The 14,935-nt window shown below is 38.6% G+C and overlaps 1 protein-coding gene across 5 annotated transcripts in view; it reads right to left on the bottom strand.

The window, feature by feature from the left end:
• The window catches only part of sema6e (sema domain, transmembrane domain (TM), and cytoplasmic domain, (semaphorin) 6E), a 150,012-nt gene that overhangs the window by 11,811 nt on the left and 123,266 nt on the right, over positions 1–14,935 (bottom strand). For 3 of the 5 annotated variants that reach the window (XM_040030639.1, XM_040030640.1, XM_040030641.1), the window contains 3 exons: positions 9,649–9,707; positions 9,133–9,183; positions 4,879–5,034 (listed from right to left, as the gene is read on the bottom strand). In XM_040030639.1, coding sequence (XP_039886573.1) covers positions 4,879–5,034; positions 9,133–9,183; positions 9,649–9,707 — 266 coding nt within the window. The remainder of the gene's footprint in view (positions 1–4,878; positions 5,035–9,132; positions 9,184–9,648; positions 9,708–14,935) is intronic. The other 2 variants (XM_040030642.1, XM_040030643.1) reach the window with 2 other exon arrangements.

Here is a 14,935-nt window from a genome sequence, read left to right as displayed (position 1 = left end):
GTTGAAAAGTAGAACCAGAAGTGAAGGTTAGTGTTTAAAGTCTATACTAGTGGTTTGAGAATTGGATGCCTTTTAGGACACCGATTAACCCTGTGTTACTGTACATTTTGAATGTGTCTAGTAGGGCTGCCCCTAAAAGTCAAAGCTTCAAGGCAAAAGTTGAAAATCTGGCTAAGATGCTTCACTTCAATTGTTTGCTTATTTGCACAACAACATTTAGACAAGAAGCTAAAATCTAAGGTGGACTGATGTTCTTGCTAACCGATGAGCCCTCTGCTCGGTGTGTGACGAAATTCATTTGTTGAGGCAAATTTGGCAATGACTGCGTGAGACAAATTAGCTGCAGCCACTGGGAAGTGCATGGTGACAGCAGTGATTAAGCTACTGTAATATTCCTTATGACGTCTGCATATGCAGAAGTTTCTGATTAACAGCTATCCAAATGTTTTGTATCATGTTTGCTGCACCACAAGACCCGTCTCACCCTCTTTTTCTATTTTCTGTGAGTAAAATCACAGGAACTGTGGTCAAACCTCAAAATTAAAGACTTTGTCAATTCAGGTAAGAAATGCCCTGAATTTCATTCATGTTTTCACTTGTTTATACTGTTATAAACAGCTGAATAGTCATTGTGAATTGTTTGGCAGGCTTAAGGCACCTTTCTCTTTTTCAAAACAAAAAAGTTCTCCTATTAGGAGTAAACATATATTGACACTTTTGATCATTTTTCCAACCATACATAGTATTTAGTCCGCTCTCCAATCTCTGCATCTTCTATGAAAAACAGGGGTTGCAAAAATGTTTTTCACAGATATTTTAGATTAAGAAAAGTGCAGAAAAAAGTAAATGATAGTTAAGCTCTGTTTACGGGGCTGATGATCCTGACAGAGTTCACTGGGACCTTGATGAGACTCCAGCCATTTCTAATCTCATTAGTGACACCTGGGCTTTTCCTTCTCTAACAAGTCTAAATTGCTGTTGTGAGTAAGGTCTAGAGTTTCTGTTTCACATTACTTTACACTGATTATGTAGCCTGGGGGCTTCATGGCAACTTAACTGCTGCCAAAACTTGACTAACAAAGTTGTTTCCAAGTTTGTAGGCAAGCAGTATGTCAGCAGCATCAGCACTTCCATTAGCATCTACTTTTAATCCTGTCAGCCACTGCTGTGCATTATGAAGTGTTTTATAAGTGCTCATAGCTGAATCTATAAGTAATAAATGGTGGCTTAGCACTTTGAAAGAAAACACACTCGATGCCTATAGAGATGCCTCACATATACAAATGTGAAGCCAGACTCATTTCAAGCTAGTGCCTACAGGAGTATTGATTAACATGCACATCTGTTTCCTCAGATGAGAATGAGATTTATGATGCATCTCTTGCAGACAGGCAGTGCATGCCGAGTCAAATCCCAGTCCTTTACAGCAAGTCCAATTCAAGATTATAGCATTTGATCATTCATCTTCAATACTATGTCAGTTGTGTTTTTTTAATGGCAGACAGCTGCAGCTGTCCTTATAACTAATATTACTCAGCCCGTCGGCTACTTTCCCATTTATTATTTTACATGTGTAAACCTCCGAGCATCACAAACAAGACCTACTAAGCTCATTTACAGTTTTATATTTTTATTCACGGATTAGTCGAGTACTACCACCACTACCTTCATTAGTACTTCTACTATTACAGGAGCATGCTTCCATATTCTAAATAATCTTAATTTAACTTACACTTAGCCCCTCAGCTAATCAACCGTTTGAAACAAGACATTTTAGCTCCTCTGCCACTATCCATTTAAACCGGCTTTGCTCTAATCAGCTGCTCGTTGCAGACAGTGTTTGAACAGCAGTTGTGTATCCCTGAAATGACCATAATGAGACACCCCCATCTTTGACATCACTGAGATAAAAAAGGAATAATAAAAAAAACCTTCAGAAACAGTATTTAGAGCAGTCTGAAGGCTGACCTTGTGCCTCACAGGGATTACTTAAACATTATTGTTATTAGTAATCTTTGCCTGAGCATGCTCATATCTTTAATTATATGAACATCAACCATCACAGCAGTATATATACAGCTGAAAGTAATCAGAAGTATATCAGAAAACTTTATTTCACATTGGTTTAGCCTCAAGGTCAGTTGGTGCTGTAATTATTGGACACTATGTTTTGAGTAAAGACTGGGCCTAAAGATGGACAATCATTAAATCAAGTTTTAGTTTACTTTTACCATAAGTTTATTTTGTGTCCTAATCCGTCTACTGGCACATCGTTTGGGAGGTGTGTAACAGCCTCGCTTACACACCACATGTTCTCTGACTTCCTGGTTTAAGGTCCTGCTTGTCATTTATTTACTTTATTTTAAAATGTAAGCTTGAACGGCTCATCGTTGCCACCGCACAGTGTTTCTGCCTGAATGGAAGCTTATTTTACATGGTGAGGATTTACGGATTCTGACACGGTGTGTGCACAGGCAAGCAGCGAGAAGAGAACAAAACACTGCTTCACGATGTTTTGTCTTCATTGAATTCTAGCCAATGAACTGCATTTCTTTTGTAAACCTGCAAGAAAATGCTTCGACTCAAGACAGCAAAGCTTCAAAAACTTTCTCTTGCTTTGCAGCTCCTATTTCGTTACAAGATCGTTTCAGAGTAACAGCTGCTGAAACGCCAAATGCTTGGAATGTTAATCAGGATTAAGTTTGAACTGTCATCTTGAAAAGTGAGGAAAAAAATGATACTCGAGACAATGAAGATCAAGAATTAATTAAATATTCAGAAACTGGTTAGACTTTTATAGGTCATGTCATTTACTGTGGCAGCTGAGGATTGGTGTGGAAGAGTTTATGCTCTTACTGAGAAATGAAATGTTTGATGTATTTAACAATGTGAGAACAGAACTGAAGTTAAACTAGAGCACTTTAAACTTGAGCAGTAATAAAACCTAATTCAAAATCACTGCAGCACTTATAACTACAGAAATTATAGATGTCTGAGTTAACAATGAAACCTTTCAAGCAGAACTGATTTTTTAAATAATGTGACGATTCCACCTTCTAAAATATAGGATTTTGTAGCTTTTTTTCTGTGTGCAACATTGTAGCAAATTAAGTAAAAGCAGAAAGAAAAAGTAGATTTTATTAATTTAGCCGAAAACTACCATAAGGATTTTGTTATTAATCACTGATGTTAGCAGACAACCTCCTTATTGATAAAATAATTTGTGCCAAATACATCAATAAGTGTAAAACAGCGCATGTCACTTTGTGTGAAGACATGAATGATAACAACAGATCATTTTGTTCATTTTTAAAAAAAATATTAATACTATTTGCTGCAAAAGTCACCAGTTTTGCAAGCTGTGGAAAGACGAGTGCTGAGTTATGAGAATTAATAATGACTTTTATTGATAACGCTTTTTTTTTTTAACCATAGAAGTTAAAGCTAAAAAGTGTGAAAGAGACATCAAAGTATGTAGAAACCAAAGTAAGTGGTTTTAGGTGTAATGAGGGAGATTGGCGCTGGCATCTTTCTAAACAGCTTGTTCCCTATAGTATTTTCTTCTGACAGAGTCTGAAGAACAGGAGGAGCTTGGTGGGATGTTATTTGTTGAAAGCGTATGCCACAATTTTCAGGGAATCAATTCTTTTTGTTTTATACTGTCATTTTACTTTGAAAAAATTTATTTTAAATTATTATTTTAGAGACTCAGAATCAAATTCAGGTATAGAGAGAGTATCATCGGCGGTAGAACCCCAAATAGCCTGAAAGCTGACATTACATTCTCAAAGTTTGTATTAAAAGCTGACTCTTGCCTAAAACTGGAAGGGGCATTTAAATTGTAAATGAATGGTCTTGTAAAGAGAGAAAGAAATGTTACCTGGCCTGTGATTTTTTTCTCTCTCATCAGAACACTGACGCTGAGGGGATATTTGTGTGTGTTGATGAGCTAAATAAATAAAAGATGAGGAAAGGGCATGCGGGAGCGGTGTTGTGTAGACCTAGGATCTCCGCTTGATGCGAGGAGTTAATTAGTGCAACGCAGAATCTATTTACGTCGTCAAATCAGTCACGTTTATGGCTGCCATGTCAACAGAGCACATCAAGATGTATGGCTGTGCATAAGGAGAAAGCGAGATCCTCTAACACTTTTTAAGCTTACTGGACTCAGCTGTATTGATTAATGTCCATCTCTGTTTAGTGATTATGCACAATGTGGTCTCCAATTACTGTACCGAGAACTTGTCATTGAGCTCAATTTCATCTTACCCCACTGGGCTTTGAGTCAGTAGAACCATTAGGTGAAGCTGTGTGGGAAATTATGCATCACGTCATGAATCGCAGGGACTAATGAAGTATATGAATCAAAAGGATCAATTAGTAATGCCTTCTCCCTTTCACTAAGAGATTGGTTTAACTAGAGAGTTACGTGTTAGTCAGATAATGAAAGCGATATTTCACCCCAGAAGAACATTAAGCCCATATTAGCATGCATACCACCACATTCAGAACAATGGTCAGCCTCCAATATAAGTTTGTGTTCTACTGGAGAGTATTTGTTCTCATTGACAATTCAGAATCAGTCTACTTCACAGTTTGCAGAGAGAGAAAAAATGTATGACTGAAAACTGGAGAAAATAAGTGTTGATTGAATTTGTCTCACTTGTGTTTTTTCATTAGCTGTGTGAGATTGAATGCAAGATGACTGAACTGCATTGCAGGTATGCATGCTGAAAACGGGAAACTGTTGCACCAGAGTGATATATTTTTTGGGTTACTTTTAGTCTGGTTAGAAGTGTACAGTGAGGCATTCGGGGCCCAGCAGTGCAATCCTCAGCAGGTCAGAGTGTATTGAGGACATACATCCCTCCCCCTTACCCTCCATCTCCACACTGATTGGCTCCGAGTCAGGTGACCCTTGTTCCCCAACAGGGGGAGGGCGATCAGGACCTGTACCTCTTTCAGGGTCACCTGCCTCCTTTGGGAATGCCGCCCCATGATAGGTTGTGCTGGCGCTTGTGGGTGTGGTCTTCCCTGTGGTTGTAGCGAAGGGGGAAGGAAGAGGAGGAGTAGGAGGAGGAGGAGGGGGCAACAGAGTGAGTGATTAGTGAAATGTGAATCAGTCTGTAGAATCAACTTTAGAGAAATGAGGGTGATTCCTGAGTAGAAAGATAACCATCACCCGTTAACATAAAGACCCTGTAATGACTGTCAGGGACATGATGAGCAGACAGAGCACAAGTTAATTCGTCTGTCAATTCGCTACTCCGCAGATACAGTGATTTAAATCTCTGCAGTGTAGTTAGCCAGCTGCTTCAAGTCACAATGTATTTCTCCAGCAAAATGAGATTAAAGCATCTCAGCATTTGTGATCATATCCTGGACTCAAAAAATATTTTACAACCAAAAACAGCTTGTACCATTTTAAAAAGCTGTTTTTCACATTTTGCGACTCTAAACAGTTATGAGGGCACGATGAGAGTATGCTCTGAAAAGGTTCACACTGAAATAATAATATAAGTATTTCTTTTCACAATGGCATAACTGCAACTAAGGTTTTGACCACTTGAATAAATTCCCAGAGCTCAGGAAAAAAAAAAGTTTTCATATTCTGAATTTATTGTATCGCAACTTATTATTCTTTTATGCATATTCCTATCTAATCAGATCCTTTGATCCTTTGAACCACCAAGGTTCACTCATAGCTTAAATTCTTGAGTGAACATGAGTGAATGAATGAACATACGGATGGGCGACAAAATAAAGGAAAAACCTGAACCCCTGAGCAGTAAGTAGATCCAGTGGCTCAGTTTTCACAACACAGTTTGGGTCCATGTGTCTGCTAAAAGGAACAGGTTGTTGCAAATCAACACACAAATGTTCAGAACGATCATTTTTAACCTACAATGCAACATTTCTATTGTGCAAAAGTGGCCAGGACGGCAATGTCCTCATCTATAGGACAGAAAGGGCCACTGAATAGTTTGAAGAGAATGAAAATGATATGTATCACAAGCTATGGTGTTCCTGATGACCAGCACTCACATGGTAGAAAGTGTTCTTCCTCCACAATCATCAAAACAATAAAGGAAAGAAGATCGGTAGCACTTTATAATACAGCCTGTGACGGGCATAAATCACCTGTAAATAAATGGAATTTCATTGGATTTTACTTGAAATTATAATGTAATTATAAAATAGTTAAAAGTAGGTACACTATAACAATGTGGTAAAAGTCAGGCTTTTGGAGGAAATAAAGAAATGGTTAGAGTTTAAATTTAATCTGCAAGTAATTTAAAGTAATGCGTAAGTAATTTCAGGTATTGCATAACCATATTAAAGATTAGGGAGTGGCTTAACCTTGTTAACATCCAGGTATTTTACAGAAAAGAAGACATTCCTTTCATGCACACTCCTTTTGAAAAAACAAAAAACATTATAAGTTCCAATTTTGATGGTACCAATTTATTTTTTCCTATAAAAGCAAGCAAAAACCATCCTTGTCACATTTATACTGGTAAAATAAAAGGATACCTGAATATTACAACAATCATCATGCACCTGTGTTACAGCAGAATTACGATATAAGATGGGGAAAAAGAACTTCCTATATTGTAAAATTACTACAAAATCGCAAACTATTTCAAATGAATTTTGACTACTTCGATGTACATGTTTTCTCCCTACTGTTGAAACATAACTTAAGTCACTCCATAATCTGTGATATGGATATATGATACTTAAAATTAATCATCCACTACCTAAAAATACTTAAAATTACTTGGATAATGCTTAAATTTAAAGTATAATTATTTCTTTTGTTTTGTATTATAAAGTGTTACCAGAAGCTCCTTTGGGATGACAACGTGTTTCTTCCCTTCAGTGCAGTTTAGCGACTTTAAAAAAAAAAAAAAAAAAAAAAAAAAAAAAAAAATCAGTTGGAGTTGTTCTGATCATACATGGTGTCCCAACGCACTACTAAAACACCTTAAGTTGCATTTCCCTTACGTTTGTCTAAAAACACTCATTCCTGACGAGTTACTTAACTTCTCCATCACCCCGGTGTAGCCCAGCAAACATTATGACTAACACATTTGGATTTGGTTCAAACATATGCCAAGAAACACACTGGGCATTAGTTGCCACAGGCACGGTATTATCAAACATATTTTTTCCCGATGACACACTCCACATCTTGATTGCACGATTAGCTCTCTGTTGTCCTTGAGGTATGGTGAGCAGCATGCTGCTATTGGCTTGGGCTCACGCACTAATAAGCCAGCCATAATGTTAGCATTCTGCAGAGTTCACACCCAGACTGGATGAGAAGAGTTTGCTCTCTCTGTTTCTCACTGTGAGCCAGTTGACAGTGTTCACTCTGAATGAGGAGCCCTGTCAGTTCGCCATCTGTGCTGGGCAAATTAAAACTGTACCAGGAGGTGCTTGGCCCTGGCATTTTGGACGGCAGCTCCATGACTTCATCATTACTTTATTAACTTACCATTTTTTAAGAAAATCGAATAAAATGTTTGTCTTTTTTATTGTTAGTGAAGCACAAAAACCCCGTCCACTACAAAACACAGAAACACTTTACTACCTACACAGGCAGGTGCTTGTCTCAAGCTAATCCCTGTGCTGGCTGTGATTGTTTGGGTGACAGTGGAAGAAAGAAAACGTCCCTGCCTTTGGTGGTTTTTTCGAACAGGGAACAGAGCCCCCGAATGACAACAGCTTTGTTAGGCATATGGAGTGTTTTATTGTCTCGGAAAGCTGATAATTGATGTTCAGTGTAGAGACTTAAAAGGCTTTTCTTGTGAATCAGCTAGAAAAAAAAACTATAGACACAAAAAAGAATAAACCAGAGACAGAATCTGACTGTGTGTGGAAAACTTCAAACGGAGCAGTGAAGCATTAGGGTAGTGAGAACCCCACAGGATTAAGCAGTAGGGTTGCTCATCAAGTCTTGCTACCAACTGAGTTGTAATTCCTCCAGCAGTGAGGCTTTACAGACTACTGAGGCAGTGTGGGACTGTGGAGGTCTGGGCTGAAGCCTCGAGCAGACAAAGTGGCCTCTGTTCTAAGAAAAAGACACAGAGATGTAGGAAGGATAGTTCTGAGCCATAATGGCCAGCATCTTCTAGGATGATGGGCTCGGTATTGTTATAAATCACTGTCTTGGATCAGCCACTGCCATTAGATCCCCTGTGCCTCAATTTGTCCAGTGACAAAGGGATCTGACTCCTCAACTCCTTAAAAAGTTGAGGCTGGTGCACTAGCTGTGTAGATAAAAGTGAATGAGCCTTGTTAGCAACCATCTGTTTGAAAATGACTACTTTTGAATGCAGCAGTGTCAGAAAATTGTCCTAACACCACCTCCTCAATCTTATCTGAGTGCTAGCCAGCTTAGCGCCATTTCTATTTCTATTCCGGCCATGCCAGGGGCTGTGCGGTGTGGCTGGCGGGGGAGTAATGGAACGTGACAGGGATGATGATCCTTCTTGATACAGGGCATTAGGCAGCCTGGCCAGCGGAGCTCCTGGTCCATCAAAGAAGTGATGCTTCAGACAATGGCTTCAATGTTTAAACTGTCAAACTGGCTAAGAGGGAGAGGTGGTGCCAGCCATTCAGCTGCCTCAGTAAAAGATTCTCTAACCTCCCATGTAGCCAAGTGTGGAAACATTTACTTTACAGGCACATAACTCTCATAGATCTGACTCGTAGGGAGTGAGAAGTCCTTTGCAATGATATTTGGGGATATTTTTAAAAAATATCCCAGCTGTTTTACTAATACGGCCTTAAAGGTTTTTCCAATCTTATCTTCCAATCTCTCTTCTGTTCATACAAAAACCCTACTTGATTTTAACTTTTGCTGGTCTCATCTTCAAGGTAACTTCCTTACACACCTCTGGGCTGCTGCTGCTATGCATAGTAGAAAAAAAAAAAACTTCTAAAATAATACAGGATGCAAACAAAATTTCCAAAATTAAATAAATAAATGAAAAGATAAAACTAACATCCCTTTGGGAATAAGAAAGGCTGCTAGTTGTTTCTTAGCTGTGAGACTTGACTTTAGAGAAAAGGGACATAAATGGAAATAAATATACGTATAAATAAATAAATGTGTCCACTGACCATACGCTGAATCCAGTGCTGTGTTCTGCTTGCGAGTGGTTGCCAAGACATCTGGAGAAAAGAAATACAAAACAATATCAGTGTGATATTATTTGTTAAGATTTGCGTTTTCTGGACAACATTTCATTACGTTCTGATGGGAGGCAATGATTGCTGAATTTGTCCTGTTAGTGATTCTCATCACATCCCAGACACATGCAAAAGAGCTGGAAACAATTCACTTTGTCTTACAAAAACATGCTTCTTTGAGCAAATGTTTAATTAGCATAGAAAGATTGAGAACAGTATTCCAGCAGGGATTGTGAACGGAGGTGGACAAACTACTTTTCAAGCTTCTTCAACATGAACTAAACTGCAGCCATAGCTAAAATAAAACATAACGCTCCAATTTTAATTTGTTCAAACTGCAATCAGTTGCGCCTGCTGCCGTCGAGATCTGATAACAATCAGTAGTTTTAAATCTGCCTTTATTGATCATGTAAATTCCTACGAATAAATGAGTTTGTTCCATCTCACCGTGGCAGGTATCGGGGTGCTGATGGTAGCCGTTCTCCACATCCTGTTCAAACCCGCCTCTGAAGACAAAGAAACAAAGACGCACACCCACACAGCAACAAAGACAACGAAGCCTGTCAGTAAATTTGCATCAATCCATTTCACTCAATGTCCATTTCTAACAAAGCACCTCTTTCCAAAATTGGTTTTGCTCAAAAGCAGCTTTTGGAGACAGGAAGGCAAGCGCACCAAAAGAAAGGGGGGAAAAAGAAAAGAAAGAACAACAAAATTTAATTTGTTTTACATCTGGCTGAGGTCAGAGTGTTTGTTGTTTGGACACAGTAGTGGCCAGAACTGAAGGAAAAAATCTACCCTTAGATCTTCCTGCAAGGTTGTATACCATCAAATTTGTGGCGTTCAGCAGATTCCAGAAGTTAGTTTGTGATGAAAGTCGTAATTTACTTTTGTGTGTCCTTGCATTTCCTCAGCTTGGCTCTTCTGCCTGTACTCTACTTAGTCATTTCCTACAATTTGTAGATATAAGCCTCTCTCTCTATCCACAACACCTCCTCTAGCTGCACTTTATTTAAGTCTACGAAAGCTGCAGCTGATAAAATTGGTACCTACAGTTTGCTCGCTCGCTTGCTCTGCCACGTACGATCGCCGGATGAAACAGTGAAGTGTATCAGGTCAGACTCACTGACACCAAAGCCTATCATTTTCCCTGATGTCTTCACTGAGACATTTTCTGCTCCTGACTCCCTGGCCACCTCCATGGACATTTTTCCAAATTAATGAGTAGCACAAAGTGAAGGAAATAAATACAGAAAAATGAATTGCTTTTGCAGAAAGCTTTCTAAATGTTTATTGTGGATTTCAGAGAGGAAAAGAGGAAGCACAAGGTCTCATTCAAAACACCATTTACTGTTTTATGTAAGCGATGTGGAAGGTTAATGAATATTTGTATAATTATTATAATGTTTTTGTGGTCCCCAGACTTTATGCATGCTTGTGTGGCACTTTATTCTACATTCGGTTACATTTCTGTAGAGTGTGATTACATTTAATTGAGTGACAGTCATAAACTGAGGAACTGTGAAGTGAAGAGACAAAAGATCAAATAAGTCCCTTCAAAAATGTTTTCGCCGTGTAATTTTTGCCTTTGTGAACTTGTGAGTATGTAACTCAAATCCTCTTAATTCACCTTTTGAACCACTTCAAACTGACAAGAAACACAATCTGACAATTATTGATTTTCTGCTGCTCTGATCAAAACGCGCCTACGATTGATACGCTTTTCCCCTTAATACAGACGAGCCATCTTTTACCTTCAAGTCAATCACAAATAAACGGCTCATCCAGATGCATCCGTTTGATGGTTAAGCATTGAGATTGAGCCAGTGCACGGTGGAGCGGAAGTCTTTCCAAGCTGAGCTGAAATGAGCTTCACATCGTCGCCAACAATCCTCCCACATGTTGTAATGAACCAAATAAAGCAGACACAGGCTCATATACTGCATAAGCTTAAGTGTAATGATCCAGTATACAAGAAGAAACACTTTGTAAAAGCACACTCACACGCCCACTCTATAACAAACCAATTAGTTCCTTATATAACCTAAACAGAAACATAAGTCTCACACAGATTTTATGCAAACACAAACCCCCAGCATCCATCTATTATTAGCAAAAAAGTCTTCTAACACAGAGACAAGAGAAACACTTTTGCAAGCACAAATTCAAATAATGAGCATCGAAAAAGCAATAATACTAAACTCAGAAGGGGGTTGGTGGGGGGGAATCAGCGCAAATAATCATTTCTTCACTGCAAACAGTCAAATTTAGGGATTTGTGTTTGTAAAACCTTCTGCAAGGAGGCTGATTAGCTCACATGGGCCCACCTGGTGCACCAAATTATACCCTTTGTTACTCACTAAAAACCCTGACTCTTTTATACCAACTTCTTATGTTTCCTGAGGAGGGAGAGTGTTGGTGTAGGACAGGAGGTGATTATCAAATCAAAGAACACCATGCTGATACTCAGTGTTGTGTGGAGAAAAGAGTAGTTTGCGAGATAAACTTCAGAAAAACAAAAGAAGATATATCTTTAAAGGATGCTTTTTCACAGCTTGGGAGTAGCTGGTGTGCTTGACATTAAACAACTGATGAAGTTTTTATCCGTTTCTATTTTTTCCTTTTGTTTAAGTCACAGACTTTGTATGTTAGTTGTCATTTGCTTTTTATTCACCCTACCATTGTTGCACTTGCTTTTAATCAGTACAGTGAACAGCTTTTTTGCTTCTGTATTTCTACACTCGCTGGCCATTTAATTAGGCATGCCTTGCTACTACCAGGTTGGACCCCCAAGTGGCTCTCAGATTTGGATTAATTGGATTGAGATCTGGTGACTGTGGAGTACTTGAGTACAGAGAGTGAAAACCAGTTTGATATGATCTGAACCCTGTTACATGGTGTGCGATCCTGCTGGAAGTAGCCATCAGAAGATGGGTATACTGTAGTCATACAGGGGTAGGTTGTGGTATTTAAACAAAGGTGAACAGGTCCTAGGTATGCCAGGAAAATATCCCCCCGTTATACCACCAACAACACATTTTATGTGGTTCCAGTTCTGTATGCCGTGGTAGAAATCGGGAACGTTTTTCCAATCACCCACTGTCTAATCTTCATTCCCTTTCAGCCTCAGTTTTGTGTTCTTAGCTGTAAGGAGTCATACAAAGTGTGGCCTTCTGTTAGTGAAGCCCATCGGCTTCAAGGTTCCACATATTGTGCATTCAGAGACGCTCTTCTGCATACCTTGGTTGCAATGACTGGTTATTTGAATTACTGTTACCTTCCTTTCATAATGTGAAGCAGCTGAGCCATTCTCCTCTAACCCTCAGACATCAACACAATGTTATTTTGTTCAGACTATTCTCTGTAAACCTAAGAGGTTGGCTGGTTAGGTAGCAGAAAAATCCAGCAGGCCTCCAGTTTTTGAAACACTCAGGTTACCTTGCCCATGTCTGCCTAAGATCACTGACTTGCTGTCATCTGAACAGCTGATTAGATATTTGGGTTAACATCCTAAGACCTGAACTTCTCCATGGCATGCATTTTCAATTTCTCTTTGATATTTGGGTTGATTGGCACCTGATGAATGTAAAAACAAAGAATTATCAGGTTTTTGTTGTTTTTTTTTTTACCTAATTTTTGTTTCTGAGAAAAATGAGAGCAACATATGAGCATATTTGTTTAAAATTTCAATAGAACAGTGGCAGTATAATGTCCTCGTAAGTGGATATCAGGCCTTGTAGAGCAAAATGTAGTATTTTGGTGTGGACAACCCAAAATGTGATGTCCACATTTGTGGACGCCAGGTCCTAGGAGGTTAATGAGCAGTTGAACCTGATGAAGTGGCTGGAGAGTGTCCTTACATCTATATTTTGTATTATAAATTCATTTTGCTGTGAGGCAAATTTCCCTCTGGACAAACAATGTTAAGCTGAAATGACCAACATTTTCACCCTGCCGTTTCCATCCACCTTTAGCTGTTCACCAGAAAAAAAAAAAAAACACACGCCTCAAACTCATTTTTTAAAGTGAAGGTCAAACAGTGAAGTGACAATCAGCAAGTGGAAAGACTATTTTATTTCACACTGTGGATTAAAAGTAAACCAAGGCTATAAATAGAGTTGTTTTAACTAGTAGGTTGACCGGTCACCTTGATGTTTAAAAAAAAAAATATGCAAAACCGCTGGCACTCTTCACCATAATTGTCCTGGAGTTCATGAGCATGAATAAACAGCTGAACCCAAGGACCACTCACACTGTCGTGCTCAACTTCACAATTACAACGCGCTCACTGCTCTTATTTACAAAATCTTTCAGTCTAGGTTCAAGTACTGCAGCTTTTACTATGCTGCTGAGCAAAGAGATCTAAATTTCTGCCTGGTGTGCTAGATTTGTTCCGTGGTCTTTATCTTTATTCTGACACTCAAAACAAAATGCCCTTCCAACCAGGAGCACAGTATTGATTTTATTTAGCAGATCAGAGAAATGTTTTTGGATGTCTGACGTTCCACTTTAATGACGCCAATCTTAAATAACACGTAAGGTGAGCATCTGCACAAGAAAATAACTCTTTCACACGGGAATCCATAAACAAGGAAAAAACGTAGGCTCAAATTAATCACACGTGTAACCACCAAGGCAGGATGGAGAACTGCACGGATACAGATGTGTAATTCAATCATACACAACCTGAATGGCTGTAGATATTTTGTACAGATATATACTGTATGTAATATGTAAACATGTGTATGTATATTCTAGAGTTGACCGCATTTCAGTGTTTCAGTAAAATAATAATAAATATTGTATAACTTCAAAGAAATTTAAATACAAGGTGCTTGGGGAAAAATGTATGAACTATACATAACATACAGTATAGCTGCTAATGTCCTAAAGCAGGGAAATAATGACTGCAGAGCCAGTTATATTTATGATTTGGCGCCATGACTGAACAGAAGTTGTGCAGAGTCTGCTCCAGCTGGCAGTCAGTGAAACCATCATCACATTATATGGTACTAGTGGCATTTGGCATCACGGTATGCCTGCGTCCCATTTTTATTTTTAATCAATATTACCATATTTTAATTCCCAGATAAACTGCAACACAACCAAAATGTGCAGAATCTGTAAGATTTTAGAGCATTTAACTTTATTTTCAGTATTTACGAGTCCAAAACAGATCAAAACAAAGTAAATAACTGAAACGTTTAGTAGATTGAGGTTAACTGCTTTCCAAATACTTCTAAAAACACATTGGTGAGGTTGCAGTGGGTGACATATTATTTATGATTTCTTGCACTGAACTCCCACACATAGTAGATTTTTTTTTTTTTATTATTAATCCCACATAGACGGATGATTACTGGAAATACTGGAGCAGAATGAGTTAATCCAAAGCCGAAAATAGTCCCCAGCAAATAGACCATATTTGTTCTTTTAATCCATTTGATTAGTGTTTTCTAAAAAGTAGTGTTCACTTTTAAAGAAATTCCTAAGCCTCTGAGAAACTGAAAGAGAAGAAATGTATTTTTAAGGTGATTGACACCTTCAGGAACCCGTGAGTCCTGCAACACTATGAAAATCCAAACGCTGCCCTGATTAAAATCCAGCTCATTATACGTCATCAGCTTGGAAGAGCTGCAAAGCAACTGCTACTTTTAAAATATTCTGGAAGTTTTGACGTGATCGTTTATATCTGTAATGCACACCGGAGTTCTTTTGGTGAGTGAAAACAGTG

This window comes from Simochromis diagramma, unplaced genomic scaffold, assembly GCF_900408965.1.
Source record: "Simochromis diagramma unplaced genomic scaffold, fSimDia1.1 OVJJ01000361.1, whole genome shotgun sequence".
NCBI lineage: Eukaryota > Metazoa > Chordata > Actinopteri > Cichliformes > Cichlidae > Simochromis > Simochromis diagramma.
This window is presented reverse-complemented; position numbering and strand designations above follow the sequence as displayed.